Source organism: Aptenodytes patagonicus, chromosome 20 (assembly GCF_965638725.1).
Source record: "Aptenodytes patagonicus chromosome 20, bAptPat1.pri.cur, whole genome shotgun sequence".
NCBI lineage: Eukaryota > Metazoa > Chordata > Aves > Sphenisciformes > Spheniscidae > Aptenodytes > Aptenodytes patagonicus.
Window position 1 is genome coordinate 3,853,940 of NC_134968.1, and position 18,161 is coordinate 3,872,100.

General features: G+C 41.0%; 1 protein-coding gene across 9 annotated transcripts in view; it reads right to left on the bottom strand.

Annotated features, from left to right (window-relative positions):
• The window catches only part of TANC2 (tetratricopeptide repeat, ankyrin repeat and coiled-coil containing 2), a 287,901-nt gene that overhangs the window by 122,618 nt on the left and 147,122 nt on the right, over positions 1-18,161 (bottom strand). For 8 of the 9 annotated variants that reach the window (XM_076356962.1, XM_076356961.1, XM_076356968.1 and 5 more), the window contains one exon: positions 5,366-5,476. The exons of the other annotated variant lie outside the window; for it this stretch is intronic. In XM_076356962.1, coding sequence (XP_076213077.1) covers positions 5,366-5,476 — 111 coding nt within the window. The remainder of the gene's footprint in view (positions 1-5,365; positions 5,477-18,161) is intronic. 9 annotated transcript variants of the gene reach the window in all.

The window sequence follows — 18,161 nt, forward strand, 5'->3', positions numbered from 1 at the left end:
GCAAGCACTCCTGTTTGACAAGGCAAAAAGACTCGTTACACTCCCCGGGATCCATCTGGATAGGCAGCCGAAGGTGCTGAGCTGCAGGAAATTCTGCTGCTAAAGTATCTGATGTGAAACACACTTCAGGGGCCATCTAGGTTACGTGTTTTGGAAGTAGCCACAATGCTTTAAAGTTGGACAGTTCTTCACATAAACAGAATTTGGATCACTTAAAGCCTTTTTCTCCCCTTTTTCCCTTCTTATTTTCCCCCCCGATAGATGAAACTAAAACCTAGGTTGTAAAGGGAAGTTGATTGTTAGTAGAACACATTGGGAAGCTTCAAGAATAACATGTTATCTGAAATTATTTAACAGTTAAAACATATGGCAATAGTATATGGAATTCGTATTATTTTCAGTTCTTCTCTTGTCCCTTTGACAAGAAGGTTCAATAAACCCTAAATTGTACACCCAGCCACCATTCTCCAAGCTGCAACTTTCAGTTTGCAGCAAACCCAACTACACCTAACGGCAAGTGGTCTATGGCTAATCCCAAACAGAGAGACTCATCTGAAAGTCTAAAAATGCCTTCATTATTCCTCTCTCAGAAGCTGAATTTCAGACCAGGGTGGGGGTTGTTTTGTTTTGTTTTATTTGGGGGGGGTAAGTTTTGGATGGTTAATCCAGGAATTTATTCTGAAGCTGTTTCCGTCTCTCAATGCAGCAGAAGGAACCAGCACTGACCTCCCAAGAGAAGCAGGACAAAAGTCAATCGCTTCCATAGCAACCAACGTACCGAATTGCCACGACTCTCTTCTGCAATTAGGGCTGATCACAACGATTTCCAATTCCCTTCAGGTCAGTGGGCTTGATAATGCTGGGACGGCCACAAGATTCAACAGTAAAACCATTTGTCAGGCCATGGATGGTTTGATTATTCCCTCGCCTTCCTCCCAATTCATCACTGTCCACTATGACACAGGTTGGACAAGGATCCTGCTGGCTGACTTTGTTTGGGGTTTTGTGAGGGTTTTTGGCTCATTGCCTGTATTTTCACAATGAAAAATCAGAGTACAATGCTGTTTCATGCATTACCTGTTAAAGGGCTTTTTCTAACACCTGAGAAACTTTTTGTTGTGTTTAAGAGCATGATTTGTGCAAAATGAAAAATACACATTTTACATGATGAAAAGAAAGAAGCAGCAGCAGCAAGCAGATGTCAACCTCGATTCTTTAACCAAAGAAAGAGAAAAAGGAGCGATGAGATGAACATAAATGACACTGCGATGGTAAATCATCCTTCGCTGTTCGTGGCAGCGGCACTGCTGCGGTACCTAACTCAATTAGGAATGGAAACAGATGCCTGCCAGCCTAATGTGGAACAAGCAAACATCCCCTGACCAGACATTTAAGATTTGTGTCCCAAAATTTCTGAAGAAGAATTTAATCAAATTAAAAGATAATGTCATAACATCCCTAGCCTTTGAAACATAATGACAAGGTAATAAATCACACAAAATGCAACTGCAAACATTGATCTAGACAAAAGACAATTACCTGAAAGTACCATCCATCTCAGACTGTTTCCAACAGGTTTCCTGAGCACTTTTAAGTCAAAACATGTTTTAGCTACCATGCTAAGAACAAAAAGCAGTTCAAAGAAAGATACCCTCGTGATACACAACCAAGCAGAACCAAGAAGCCAGGACACCATTCACTACACAAGCCGTGCCACTAGGCAGGAGTGAGGTGTGATAAATTTTGGGGAAAAAATATTACATGCTAAATTGTGAATCACCAGACCATTACAGAACAGGTTTAACAGTTGAACAACAGAGGTTTGAAGGTCAACTCCTGTTCTTCCATGTTATCCCCCTTAAAGAGCGATGATGGCTGTGCAGGTATCATCCCCGAGCTGTCCCACTGTCTTAGAAAGTTTGACAAGAAGGAAAATGCAAACGTCTCTGCCAAACAGTGCCTGCAGGATCGGAGCAGAGATGGGGAGGAAGATGGATCAAACTCCTTTCGGAGCCTCCTTATAAAGTCACCACTGAGTCAAGAAACAAGGAACAACTCCGCCACAAACACTCCAAGTCAAAAAGGGCTCGACTGAACTCTAAATGACCACTGCAATCACAAAAACTTTTACAGAAATATAACTCTGATAGAAATAGGTTTCTCAAAGCCACGAAACAGCTTTTTTGTCATCATCTTAAATGCAACAACTATAAAATGTGGGCCAATTCCTTTCACTTAAATAGATTAAATTCATTTTACAGAATTTAATGGCCTTCTTTGGCAAAACAAAGAATACAGTTAAAAAAGAATTTATATCAAGCTTAAAGCTTTATTATGCCCTTCGTATTAGAACTTCCCTCAAAAGAAACTAGCCACCTGATTCTTCTTTTTCCTTCCTCAAAGTTAAAATGTCTAGAGCGCATCACCTCGTACACTGATTCACACTGCAAGATGTCAAAAGCAGTAATTCCCCGCAGCAGCACAAGAGGCCAAGCGGTGGCACGGTGGTTGCTCAGGAAACCACTTCCCTGGAATGTGCTGAAATTTGCCTGAAGCCTCAAAATAAACATTTTAGCATTGAAAAAAAATTCATCTCTAGCCATCTCAAATTGAAATAATCATTTCTATAGGCAGAGCAGATAATGTTCTCTCCTCATTGCTATTTAATGTTTTAAACTGCCTTTAAGTGTATAATTAATTACATTACTTGTCAGGGATCACTTTACAAACCACTCCACCTCCACTCAATTGCTAGGCTCTAGCATATTTTCAGCCTTATTTTTTTTCTTCTTTCAACTCATATCATCACTCCTGGAGACACTCGGGATTTAACACTGTGTGCTAACATCCTTCACAGGATGCACACCTTTTAGAAGAGGGTTAAAATATGCCTAACACTGAAGAAAGGAGCTGTATTTCCTTGGAAAACTGATTCCAGACAGTGCCTGCAGGCTTTGTCACAGTCCAGAGTAGGATTCGGCCCCTCTTCCTCTACCTTCCCATCAGGAGCTGGACGCTACACCCAGATTCAAAGTCCTTTGGGTCCTTATGAGTTGTCCAGATCTCTGTTCTTTCTTTTCTTCTTTACACAAGGATCCTTCCCCAGCCACCTACTTCTTTCCAAGGTCTCATCTCCTGCGTCCCTTTAATCCAGCCTTCTAGCCCAGCAAAACCTCCAGTCCTCACGTTACCGCTATTTTCACAGCAGGAACCATAAATCCAGGCAGGTGAAGCATAATCTATTTCTACTGTAGAGGATGAGCAAATATCCATGGGGTGACTGCTCGCCAGCGCCTCGCTGCAGCTCGGAGTGGGAGGACGAAGGGAGGAACTGCAGCATTGCAAGAGGAAGACTCTGCGTGCCACAAACTTCCTTCTACTAACAGCTTCAGAAACCCTTCCCCAGCGGATTCCTCTGTTCCAGCTTCACCTGCCTCTCTTACACTGCTAACATAAACCTGGCTGGGCCCTTCAGAAGCTGCAGTCCCTGGGCCTGGGCACACGCAGGCTTCCCTGCTAGACGAGGTCCTGGGCACCAAGCATGCACGGACCCAATGGAGAGAGGGGCTTCCCAGCAGCTCCCTTGGCACGCACATTTTAGGAATCTGAAGCAATCTGAAATCCCTAATCTGAAGTTTCTACTTTTACTCCAAGTTAGTGCTGTTCACTAGCACGTACTATGACAACTCTTTCTTGCTCTCATTTTTTTTTCCTTAATGACGCTTCATGTTTCTTTAATGATACTTCAAGGCAGTAGGAAACTCCACTTTTCCTTTCAGATCACTACACTATCCGCAAGAGGAGGAGATCAAAAGGCAAAAAAAGAATCGCTGATCCCATTGTCAGAGCCCGCTCCTGGCCGTGGCAGGAGTCCTGGCCCTTGAGAACACCCTGGCGAGAGAAGCTAGGGCAGGGGGTAGAGACACGTGCAAGCACGCCTGCAAGACGTAATGCAAGACATGGGAATGGGGAATTTATGCTTTTTAAGCCAAATTTACAATTCAATTATAATTCTCTGTGGATGCAATCATAGTAAGTTTATAATTATTAACAATTATAAACATGACAGTAGAAGCTGTTTAGTTATAAGAAGAAAGGGCTGCAACAGCAAAATTTTAATTGTAATTCATGATGATTGAAAAAGTAGCAGCACTTTTCACAGCAACTATGGCCTCAAAGGAGGCATTTCCAAGTACAGGGACTGCCTTTTTTTCTAAGACAACTCCTCTTTCAAACACAATACATTAAAGAAAGCCCACATTCAAAATCTGGACAATGTTCAATTAATTCCTCCAACTGTGAATACTCTATAAGCTCACCATCCACCGAAATAAACAATACCCTGATTTCAGAGAATCATTTATTAATATGACCTTTTCTACTATAGCTATAGATTTAAGAGGAAGATGTCACATATTTACATGCCGTTTCAAAACACTTGACATCCTTTTACCCCACCCAAGGCCGATGCTGAATACGGGTCCCTTTGGTTCATAAACTAGGGAAAGCCAGGGGAGGAAACTGCAGAATTCAGCAAAAAATCCACTGAAACACTTGCTGCTGCTTTAAGATGGTGCCGGTCCCAGCCTCCTCCCAGGGCAGCACCTCCACAGCCTCCAGCCCTCCCCAGGTTGCCACTTCCAAGTTAGGAAGAATCTGGGAAATGATACCGAGTTGGCGGCGAGATGCAGCTATATAAAGATTTAATGGCACTCACACATCTGCATGAGGTCTGTCTGGGCTTGAAGGTATTTATGGAACTGCCCGCCCGAACCGTCAGACACATACAGGGTTAAGCCAGGGAGGGACACGACCCACTTCTATTTACGTTTCAGCCAGAGGCCTCTAGCAAGATGTATACTTTCAAGAGCAACTACTACAGGATACATAAATTAGAAGCTACTTCTTTTAAAAAAAAAAATAAAAAAAAAATAAAAAAAGCAATATTCTTGGATGCAGGTAAACATGATGCTATAGTTTTGCATTACTTGATTCAATGATATTTCTCAAATGTGGTTTTTTATTCCAGCCTCTCTGAAGACCAGCATTAAAAATTAAATTTAAAGTAGTATATTTATTGGATCATTTTTATCTTCTCAAAAGTAACTCTCTAGATCTTCTAAATTATTCTGAAGGGAGAGTGGCCACAAGGCCAGCCTGGAACGCACACAAAGTTGCAAGTAACACACGTAAATGGGTATCCATTAGAAACTAGTACTTATTCAAGTGTCTAAGTCAATAAAACTTGTCTGGGAAGGTCCAATCAACCCTCTATAAAAAGGAGCCGTACTACATTTAAAAATACTTCTGGGCTGGAATTGCCTGTTCTCCCTCTTTTAACGCAGGGCCTTTGCATGCAGCTTACCAGGGCAGTATGCATCAACGTCCAGTTTCTGTGCTGAAGAAAGTGTTGGTGAGCCAAGCTCAGACTCTGGGATTCGAGGGCTCTCAACAAACTTTGCTTTCCTCAAAGGGGCTAAGGAGAAGGAGGGGGAGAGAGAAAGAGAGGTCATGAGTAAGGGAAATAGCAAGCAACAGATGGAAGCACTTAACTAAACGACACTGTCAGACTCATATCAGGTTACCCACTTCTTTTTTTTTTTCCAGAAAAAAAAAATTATCTGCATTCTTTACAAAGGAGATGGCTCTTGTTAAAACTTTCAAACTGTACAGTCTTACTTTAAAGTGTGCGAGTACTGAGGCACATTCTTGATACTCTTAAACACTTCCTTTTTTCCTACTTTATTAAATTTTTTTAATAGGAAGCAAATGGGCCTGGATTCAGCAACTGTAGAAAAGCTAAGATCACAGAGAGATACACAGAGCCCATCAGGGTTTAAGATATTTAGCTATAAATATCTAAAACGAATACACAAATTCTGTGTTCAGTAGTTGTTTCCTTTGAACATAAAATTTCAATTTCAAAGCATTCTGAATGTCTGACCAAAGAGATTTGGTATTCAACACAAAAGATCAGAGTAAAGCGAATGCTGTCCAAGACAAAAACCAAGCACTCCACTTTTATTCTTGCAAATCCAGCAAAGATTCAAGAGATTTAAACAAAGAATGGGGAAAAGGTAAAACTGTCTGTAACAAAGCAGTATTGACCACTAGTGCTAGAGAAATGGGATTTTTCCGCATATTTTAACAGTCTAGATTCTAAAAGACATGAAGCTGTGTGCAACATTTGCTTGTAATAAAATAATTACTAAAACACTTGTATTAGTAAGTTGTTAAACAGATATTCCTGCCAGACCAGAGAAACAGACCTAGCGAATAAGCTATATGCAGATATTATTATATTACATTTAAAAGTTAAACTCACATGCCTATTAAAGTGAAAGGCTAATTTGAAAAGCCACTCCACAGACAGTATCATGGGTCAGCATGCTTCTTGCCTCTCTGATTCTCAGCATAATAGCCTTGATTTACATAATTTATATTTATAGTCCTCTGTCCTGCAAATTAAATTTGGGATCTGAAACTAAAGATGGAGGGACGTTTGTTCTCATGCATCTCCTGTAATAAAAGCTCAACAGGTCAAACGATGACCTCTGAGGCAGCAATAAATCTCTTGCTTTTAAGGAGCCTGCACGCAGCCAACATGGTTGACCCTGCAGTTGGAAAAGGCTTAGCAATTCTGATGATGAGGAACCAGAAAGACTACACACAGCAAGCTGGCTCTCACTAGCTGAGCTGGTACATAAATGATCGCAGGAATTTTTAAAAGGGGGGTGGGGAAAACAGAGATAAAGGTTAGGGTATGTTTTTTCAATAAAAAGTCCTTCTGAGGCTGAATATAGGCAAGGAATCAGACACACACACACACACACACACACCCCCCTCCCGTACCAAAATAGGTGCTAAACACCCTCCTGACTCTCCTTCCCCTAATGATCCATCCCAGGAGACCTGATCTGATGAGGAGGAAAAAAGGTACCACGCTACCATTTTGTACAAGAAAACCCTGGATGAATTTTAGGTATATTTACAGCACATTCCCCTCCGGAGTCTATAGGGGCGGGTGTAACATGAGCCATGCCAGGCAAGAGGAATGCGAGAGAGACCGACGGGAGATAAGGGCCTCTTGAAGCCCCCTTCTCCCCCTGGACCTGCCGCCCTCCCACCGGCACGTGAAGCTCACAGATGTGCAGCCCAGCTCGGACAGACAACCTGATGCTAAACGCCGCAAGCTAGTAGTCAATTGCACAGAAAAACCCCAAACACCCCACACACGCCCACACAAGCACCCTCTCAGCTTGCAAATTGGCCAACGCCAGTGAAAAAATTATTCACAGTAATGATCTTGTGCCAGATACTGATGTAATGAAAACACGTAAATATTGAGAAGATTATTACTGTGGCATGAGAATTGTTTAGAATAATAATTCTGCACAGGCCAATCTACTAATATTTCACTTGTAATTGCAGTTTTAACAAATATGTTTATTTCAAATGTTTTACCACGGCCCCAGTAACAGTCATTTTTATAATATATATTAGAAATAGCTCATCTTTTTTCTTTATAATTTCTGGCTAACACTAGAACCATAAATCATCCGATGCGACACTTGGCAATGCTCATTTTGTTCTGAAATATAGAACAAACATGGTTTTCATAGTTCAAGAGATGTTAATGACTGCAATGGGATTGTCACCAGAAGGTATCGCACTAAAGATTATTTGAGTTACTAACCCAAAAAGAAAGAAGCAATTTAAAAAACAAAGGGAGGGCTGATGATACCGACTATGCTGCTTTCTGTGCAGACTCAGAAGTCTGCAGGAGACACAGAACCTGCACGTTTCGATAGATCAGCACTTAACAGGTCAGCTCCCATCCGTACGGAATGAATACAGCATTCTCCCACTTCAGTGTGGGTTTTATTTCTGCATCTCTTCTGGATCTTCTTTACTCCTCACTGAGGAGCTGACCCCATGCCCGATTAATTCCTGCCTTCTCCAAACAACTGACCTACAACAGCAGAAGTGATCAGCTCGTGGATTCAACAAGCTGATCCACCAATTTTTCTCTGGGCAATGAAGAACTTCGTATTAACAACGTGGTGAATTCTCAATGTACTGCCAGTTTAGTCATACACATCATTTTACAGTATTTATGTTTTTGTTCCCGAAAAAGCATGACTTAAGTCTTAAAAATGCATGTTACCACCAGACGAGATACGCCATATCAACATGACTTAAAGACAACAGTTTACTTTAAAAGGCTCAAGTCAATACAATCTTCTCAGTGTAACTGCAGATTGAGAAAAAGCCACAGAGCAATAGTTTCTTTTATTTCAGATACTCTGAACCTGAAAAAGATAAAAAGCCCTCCTAACTCATATGTAACCTCATTACATGAAAGGAGCATTTTCACGTAAAAGAATTAAGCACTCCTGACTCCTGTCCAAATGAAGATTATCCTGACAGATTCATATTTGGGCATTAGTTTTCTACTGGAATAAACAACAAATGGAAACACCATAAATTCAGAAATCTGTTTTGCCATTTTTTAGCCAAATGTTAAAGGATAACATTGATCTTTTTATAAAAGTGACTTTCCACGCACAACAGCTTGCCTAGGTCCTGAACATCCTCCCGTGAGCGCAGGCAAATCTTACGATCAAAGTCACGGGATGAGCATTTGGCACATACTGTAAAAACTAACAAAAGCATGAAAAAAGCATTTGAAGTATTCTATACCTGCCTCGGTCCGTTAGGCCTCTTATTTCTGTAAGGTTTTCTGTACAAAACAGACCGGCTCTAGGCATTAAACAGCACCGAAATAGCCTCTCCTGTTACACAACTGCAATTTTTTGAGCAGAGAACAGTATTTCTTCCAAAAATACTGGAAAAAAGGATATTTGCAATAACCACTTATAAAAATATAATGAATTAAGTGAAGATGTCAGTAGTTAGTAACGCTGTCTTTCTGGAACGGCAAAATGCACATTTAATTCAGAAAAACATACTGATTACAAGTAGCCTAAAGTTACAACCTCATCCCTGGGGTCCCACCGCCTGTTCACTGATGATGGCCCAGGGGCCGATGGCAGCAGCCCGTGCGGTACGTACGCTCAACGGGCCAGTCCTGCTCCCAAGGGCTCGATGACAAACATAACATTGGCGTCACAAAGGAACTGACTTGCTGCTACTAATGTAGGAACTGAAATTTAAATAGCTAGAGAAGTTATTTAAAACAAATACTGCACATTTTTGGGGCTAGTTCCTGTAGTTCTTAGCAAGATTAATCCCCATTGGTATCCAAGCCAGTAGAGCAAAACTGAAAATCCTTCCTTCAGTGCAAATAAAATTCTCATTTGACTTTGACAGCAATTTTTCCTGCGCAAGGAAAGCGATGCTAATGCTAGGGTAGGAATTAACAACATAACGCAAACCAATTACCAGGGCAAGCATTGAGAAAGTTTAATTAGATGGCTCCTTTATGACACTTTCTGCAGCAGGTGGTCTATCTTCCAGTGGGGACAAAGATAGAAATTATTTCTTTCTTGGTTTTCATGCTAATTCTTCATAATATCCACACGGACACTGTAAATACTATACTGTCACCAATGACTGAGTCTTCAAAACAGACAGGAATATAAAACAGTTTTAAAACTGCATATAACATTTTTTTGAAAAGTATACATTTGAGAGAAACTGCCCGTCTAAAAAGGAAGAATTCTGTTATCTGGGTTTGAGGATTGCCTGTTGATTATTAACCCGCAGGCGGCTTCTTACACTAGAAGAGCCACACAATGGAAGATACAGCCGACAAAATCCAAAGACCTGCTGAGCCCCAACAACGCTGCTTCATCAGCAGAGATGGGAGACGCTCCGTTTTCTTTCCTCTGATGGCAGAAGAGAAATAACCTTGTCACCTAACACTACAGCTAGGTGTGACTTAAAAAACATACATAAGCAAACGTATTTGGAATAGATGCACAGGACTGCAACAAAGCCCTGCTAAACTAACACTAGGGAAAGTATTTTATTAGAAGCTGCAATGTCAAGCAGCCTGCAGACTGGCTTTTTAAGAGTCTCTTTAAAAACAGAGATTCAGAGTATGCCCACCTGAGGAGCAGAAACCAATAGCCCAATTCATAATAGTCCTCAAGCTCGTATGTCCATACTAGTCATGTCTGAAGCTCTCATTCCAGTGGCTGGAATGAGCAGTACAGGAGAGCTCTGTGGCCCCTCCGACACGGAAAACACTTCAAATGTCAGGAGCTGCTGATGGTTTATCCTTTTGTACACCTGCATGGAGCATTGGGATCAATTCTGGTGCTGTTTGTGATCAGCGCCAAGCATCTAACCTACTACCAAATAAAAATAAACCAAAGAAAAACCAGGATGTGTTTACTTATATATGTGTTTACTATAATTTATTCCTTCAGAGTAATCATTTCATCTCTATTAGCATTGTGTTCTAGTTCAGCTTATTGAGCTTTCTAATTCTATTGCATTTTCTATGTTACCATTTCACTGTCACATAATTTATAGATGAGTTAGTATTTTAATTAAAAAAAAGGTTTTCTTTAGATTAAAAGGCATTGATAAAAGGAAATTATCATGGATTGGCAAAAAGCTTCATCTACTAAATTCAGTTTCAGCTCTGAAAGGAACGTTTCACTAAAAAAGGGTTATTAACATCTAATGACCTGACTGAACAAAGCGTTTTTTCAGGCAGTTATTTCAGTAGATTTGAATTCATTCCGCAGTTTGACTACAATATATCTACACCTATACCTTTGTGTGTGTGTATACACCCATAAAGGTACACAAGAAACCGATCTACCTACAGACAAGGAAGATGCTGGAGGAAACAGCAACTCCTTTCCCATAGCATGAACGATGGATTGACCATCCCAGGGTACCTGCGAGCCTCTCCTCGTATCGGCTCCTTACAAGCATTAGAGAAACGTACGTTATGGTGCCCTGAACTGCAAACCTTAATGCAAACCACTACAGCTTTTTATTACACAGACTCACACGCTTCATCATTATAAATACAAACACAGCGTGGCCACACGCCTGAATTCTCTTGACTCGCTCCTGCGGGGCAGGTCCTGAGCAGAGTCCGGCCAAGAAGCTCGCCTCAAAATCAGCTTTTCTCCCCAGTTTTGTCCTCTCCCTGCCTTACACACAAGTACAGCTGAATTTCAACTATGCTTTGAGCCTTCCTTTGCCAGAAGAGGATGAACTAATGAAATTTGCTATCTTTGTGTAAAACCACTGGGTTTATCACAGGCTGAAAGAGTGCCATGAACGGTGAAAACGAGTGAACCGCTCTGTCCGTACCGCACGCTCATCTCTTGCGACTGGTTCAGCTGAAGAGGAGCTGAATTTTGCACTTAAACATTGTATTTGTAAATATCGTAAGCACAATATTATAACATAAATTCTGTACGGAGAGAAGGCAATCCCCAAAATGCACAAGCTTTTACAAAATCCTGCCCAAGTGATGCTGTGACGGGAAGAGCCAGAACACTGCTTTGAAGAGCAAACTTCGGAAACTCGTATTTGAAGAGAGTAAAAGCGGGCACTTTGTGCATCATCCGTTCCCCATCTTTAGTTAATAACGACGGCTGCCAAAGGCTGATTCACGTGCTGGAAGCTGCCCAATGGCTACGTAACGCTGCGGAGAGCAGACTTTATTGAAGTCTCCCTCGTACTAAAATGTTTTAAGTGCTGCAGCGCTATTGATCCATGGAGCTCCTGGAACAAATAACTGTCAGATTCAACACAGCTGGACTACACCCAAAACATGAGATGTAGCTTTCAGTGCCGCCTCTGATCCAAAATGACTCTTTATTTTGCTGAGGTAAGAGCCGTAAAAAAGAGAAAATTACAGACCACATGATTATTTTTGCTGTGGCACTAATATACCAGCTATGTGTAATTAGGATTTTTATGTATAAATTTTTTTAAAAAATCATTAAAATTAAAATAGTGAAATTACAGGTTAACATCTTTCTTTAGATAATCCAGCATTATTTTACAGAAACCACTGTGTAACAGCAACAGTTTTTTCCCTTTTGTTATTTGAGAGTATAAAAGCTTTTTAAATTATGTTTTAAAGCCTCTCTCCTTTCATCACATGGTTATCGCAGCATCATGGGTAGGGCAGAACATACAAGTAGTGAGACCAATGTGTTGTCTGGAAACATCATACTTGTTCCAAAACTTTCAGAAAACATTGTTTAGTTTAGGAGATAAGGTCCTGAAACAAGGAAATTGAAGGAAATGAAGGTGGAAAGAAGAACAAAGCAAAAAAAGCAGGAAGAGAGTCCAGTGAGGTAGTAATGGAAGAACAGCAAGGGAAAAGGAGAGTTAAAATAAGCAACTATCAAAAACTGTCTTAATTTAAAAATTCTTCTTTAAACTGTAATTAGTCTGTAACATGAAGGTTCCGCCTGTTACTGCTTCTGAAAATGTTTTTTGTGAAAATGAGGAATAGCCTTCTCCGGAGCAGATTCTGTGATCCTGTGGGACCACAGAGACCTTCTGGAGAATTATTTCACCCTCTCTGTGTCTCTCCGGATGAACAGTTCTGTACAAGGCACAGAAAACAGTACCAAGCCACAGCAGTAATGTTACCAAAAGATGTTCAGTGACATCAGACAGGAGTCTTCTAGAAAAGCATTTTAATTAAATCAAATTATAACTCATCTTACAACCTCTCTCAAATAAAAACAAATAATTGATCAAAATCATCTTCTGTATGAACAGGCACTCCTAATCCATTTTCAAGGGAGAAAATAACTGTTTTTGAAAGGCTTATATGTATTTTCAATACATACAGAATAAAATAATACAGAATTCTGTGTGAAGTGTTTAATAATGGCTAGTACAATGATGTTTGCAATAAATTTGCATATTCAGAAAGAAAATAGTTTCCCCTAAAATACTAACCTGTATGCAGTCTGCACTTCCAGAAAAAAATTTTAGCTCAATTTCCATTTTGCTTATTACTATGCAACTATTTTCTGTCATTTAGAGCAAGTGGAATAGCAATTTGTTATCAAACTTATAACTGCTGGAGACAACAGACAGCAAAGCAGCCCTCTTCTGGGTCAGCCCAAATGTTCTGGTTTTAGGTTAGACCAGTCAGAGCATCCCAGCATGAATCTGTTGAGCAGCTGTTGCCTAGAATACTCTGGCAAGCCTTTAGGAAGAAAGTTGCTCCTATTAATAATCCCAGAAAGAAAAAAACCCTCCCTCTTTCCCTGTAGATAAGTTTATTTCCAACGTGGGCTGCCAAAAAGTCTCTATCCCCGTAGGGGAGACAGCTTTGAGGAAAAGCAAGTTATTTAATTAACATATAGACATGGCAGGAGGAGGATATGGTACTTTCATCTTTCCATTCAAACTTGTCAAATTGTTTTTGACTCCTCAGAGCTGTGTCACAGTAGTAGAACTCTCCACGTCATTCCCCACCTAAAATTCTTCTTTTCAGCATCTTCTGAAGTCTTTTAAAATTGCCTCTTTTAGTAGAAATTCCTCATGTGTGACTCAAGGTAGAAACTTGTGTGTAAGAGGAGGAGGATGAAAGAAGAGAAAGGAAGTCAGCATCACTTGCTCCAGCTTTCCAAGTCATCTTGTTATGAAAATAAGCAATTCACCCACTGACATTTTTCATAAATTTCTGTTGCAGTCAGTTTTCCTTTTCAAGTTTCAGACTTTGGTTATACTAAAAAAAAACAGAGTGAATGAAGACCTGGGACTAGAGGATGAAATCATGTCATCACGATTTTAAGCTTACGTAAGATCTGCTCAAATACCCAAAGAATCTTCCCAAATGGCAGAAACAGGAAGGGGCAGAGCTGGAGGGGAAAGCGTTCCTCACCCCCCTTCGCATCCCTTTTCCCAACAGTTTTATTTCATTAAATATTAAATTTAGAACAGATGAGAGGAGAATGCAACAAAACATGAGTGCTGAATTGCGTTATTCCCATTCAATCTCCTACTATCCTGGAGTAGTTCTTCCAGCAATTCAGTGACTCAAATATTGCACTGGCACTAAAAAGGAGAAAAACTGTCAAAAAAAGACCTGGATATACTGTAAAGGACATTTATTCTAAAGAAAGCAGCAAAGAGCTTGGTCACTTTAATCAAATTATAGGTAACCCCGTTAGTTCACTCTCTAGAAAGAAACTGTTTCACCATTTTCTAAACATAAAGCCCAACTCATCAAAACACAATGCTCAGATTTCAAGATAAACTTTCCTGAGAGAAATCAGAAACTAATTAAACAACTACACATTTTCCTCTTTTCTGTATGAAGCTGATTGTAAGACAGATATTGGGGAAAAAATGCCTGGTTGCTACAGTGTTTCCAACAAGGGGCTTTTGTTTTATGGGGCTTTTTTAAATTGTACATGTTGAACAAGTTGGGTTGTAGAAACCTGCCTGAACATTTAACATAGCTTAATTTATCTGAAGTCACTAGAAAAAAAGAAAATATTCTTCCCACAGAAGAAAAGAGCAAGTGCAACAGAACCACTTCCAAAATAAGGCTGATCTTCCCGGTAGCGTATGTTTTCCTCTTTTGTACAGCTCTTCTCTCCATTTTTATTTACACTGAGATTTGACTACCATAATATTTGAATGACAATGTCTAGCTGTGAAGCCACATTAAACCAGAAAGTGTCCAGAATCGCTGTTCTCCTACCCCATTACACCAACGTTTTTTCTAGTGCTTGCGATGCTACAGGAGAGCTCAGGAAACGGTGTGCCTTTGTGAACTGCTGTCCTTCCTCTAAGAATGGGAGTATCGGGTCACTGGGCTCAGCAACCTGTCTCTAGCAGTGAACACCAGACACCTAGGAAGGAGCACGGAAAAGGGGACGATGAGAGCCCTGGACAGTCTCTCACACGTTGCGATGCAGGGACTTTGAGCCAGAGGTGTTATCCCCTGAAGCCCGCAACAAATTCGACTTCCATTAATATAACCAGTCACTTTCTGAGATAGATTTTCAGCATTCACAACACCTCGCAGCACAGCTTCCTGCAAATTAACCACACAGTTTGAAAAACCGCTTCCCGGTTTTGCACTGGTGACCTCATTTCTGAAAACTCAGGGAAACTATCAACTTGGATTCCCCTCTGCATGGGCAATGACTCTTCCAAAGACATCCTGACAGACTGGTGGAGCCTAACGCCGCTACGCAATACTCACGTTAACTTTTTCCTAATATATTCTGTTTATCCAGGTGAGCATTAACGCTGCCCTTCAGACCGCTTCCTATTAATTTGCTCCACACAGACATCAGGCCAACAGGTCTGTAGTTTCCCAGAGTGCCCTCGGAGCCCTTTTTAGTACTTGAAGCCATAATAACCACCTTTCAGCCGCCTGGTGTTAAGGAAGTTATAAACGAGAGGTTACCCAGCAAAGACAGTAATTCAGCATCCTTGAACACCTTCTGGTCCTCGTGCTTTGTCACAGTTTGTTTTTATGACCTGCTCTGCCATTGCTGCCATCTGAGACAGACCTGCCTGTCATTCTTTCCTTGCAGCGTCTGTACCTGCGAGGTCGGTACCTGTTGCCTCTGCTAAGGCTGTGTGTGAGGTTGGGCTGTTCTGTATTCTAGTGCTCCGCTGATATTATAGCGGTAAAAAAATTAAAAACTGTACTAGGCTCGCAAGGGATCTGAAAAGGAACAACAAAAAGGAATTATTCACTCTAGACATTGCTGCAAGAAAGCTGTTTAAGTATTCTACAAGCAGCCAAGAACGATCAAAGGTAGGCATCAAATTATATAGCCAAATTAAATTTGAACAGAAGCGGCAGGGGCCAAGGCCAGGGGTAAGCCTAAATTGCACATAAACAAAATCTAATTCATTCTTCCACCATATCCTTAAGATCATACCAAGATATTGTAACCGCTATAAGAGAGGAGGCTAAATGGTAAAATATCCTACCATTCAAAGCCAGAGTAATCCCATGTTAAAGCACGTATGAGACTAGCTCCTGTTCACTACACAATCCCACTGTTTATGACCAGGACTATATAGCATACAAGCTAACATAAATTCATTACTTGATAACAGCATTTAAAATGAAGGCAAAAGATGTGAATAGATAAGGCGATTTTATTTGTGTCAGTCATTCAAATTTTGCTATGCTAAAACTAATTTAGTTGGTTTAGCTGATAAAGGCAGACTTATAATTATACTGACATGTAGGCATAATTGTTCAATTGATATGAAACTGTATTTAAGATCCATATTTCTTTGCTGGTAGGAGCTTCACAGAATATTATATCCTTAAAATGAAGCTGCTTATCTGGCAAGACACAAGCCTGAATTAGCTGAACTTGTTTGTTAACATTTGAAAACTGTATTATGCTGTGTTTACAAGGTGGTTTATTACCTAAGGAAATTGCTACCATTCAACCACCTTTAGTTTTCAGGAATTTATTCTTTGCTTTTAAAATTCTTTATTTACTGGTAGAAGTAAATGAGCTGTTAGAACTTTCTGTTCTGAGAAGAGATGACTGCTCATCAGCCTTTCCTTCCACAGAGGAACGGGGACAAGGAAACGTGGCATGCCTAAATGATTTAATTAAAGTATCTAATGAACATGTGACTATTTGTGTGACCACAGATGGTTAAAGCAGACCGACTGGACCTGCCTCTGTCAACGGTGCAGGCAGACACAAAAGAGCAATGTTTCTCAGTGTAATGGGATTTAAGACCCAGTAATCTCTACGAGACTTTGGTGGCATGTGAATCCTGTGACAGCAGCGAGACATCCCACGAAGTTCCAGGTCCTGTCTAGCCCTTTAAGTGAAAATAATGTTAACTTTGTTGGGAAGGCAGTGCTCTCAGCGCCCATTTCTAAGCCGAAGAAGCAACAGTCGTGGCACGCAACAAGGACAGTGACCATTTATTGAAAGAAACGCACCAATCTGGTGACTTTCCTTCAAAAAACATTTTCTCACTTACACACCTATTCACTTCCATGACTGAGAAGGTAAAAAGGAAGGTGTAACAGGGGGAAAAAAACCTGTATTCTCCTAAGCCTGGCTTCATCTTTGCAGAGAAAAACCTTGTAGAAATTCCAAGGTTCAACTTTCCACAACCTGCAAACGGTACCAAACCAAGGAGCTGCACTCTTCATTGCGGACACGCAGGACCACAACTCCCTCCATGACGCACCATCCATCCCTGGGTCTAAACACGCGTGGTGGCTGGCTGATTTTACAAAATACTGCCATAGGTGCCATTTGCGTGCCTGAGATAAGAATCAAGCTCCATTAGGGCCAGATTTTTTAAAGCGGGGGGCGGGGCGGAGGGGGGGAAATTAAAAATCAGTTTGTAATGCAGGAGTGATGCTTGGTCCAGCTCTGATAGCTGAAGAACCGCTGGCAACACCAGGCACAGCTGCTGCTCCTCCTCCTTCTGCTGAGTGATTTTCCTACTCATCACAGAAATTTTGAAGTAGGGCGTTACAATGAAAGGATCAAAGATATCCTTGCTCCTCTGTAAGCTCCTGAGTGTGTTATTTTCCACAAAGGCAACTCCCAGAACAAACACTTGTTTCCGTAACCTGCCTCAGAAGTGCTGCCTTATCCCAGCTTGCACCTGCCTCGGTTCTTCTCTGCATCTTCAGTGCCCGTATCTTCCTTTTTTCGCTTTATCTTTATCCTTTGTCAAATTGAGTGTTCTTTCTCCTCCTCTGAATTGAAGCTTCATTTTTTCCATCTACGCTTTCTCCCTATCCAGCTTTCACAGTATCTGATAGCTGTCCCATCTCCTTGCAACGCTGATGCCTTCATCTTCCAACCGGCCCGTATCATACCATCTCTCCTCTTCTGCTCACTCTCCTATTGCCCATTTTGAGGGCTTCAAAGCAGATCAGGAGAAGCAAGCCAGGCGAGCTGCCTTTACAGCCCTCTTTCAGATCCTCTAAACAGATTTGATAGTTTGCAGAATCAGAAAAGACAGAGAGACAGAAATTCAATACAAAAGCTTCAAAAACGCTGCTGAGACAACAGGAAAAATCCCACCAAGTCCGACAGCACACTGCCTTGGCCCGTAGCTCTTGTAGTACCAACCTTCTCTACATCCATGTTAGTTGGTGCAATGTCCTGGTGCACATCTACAGCAATTCCCCAGTGGTTTTTGTATTCATTGCTGGAAAATCTTCAAGTTAG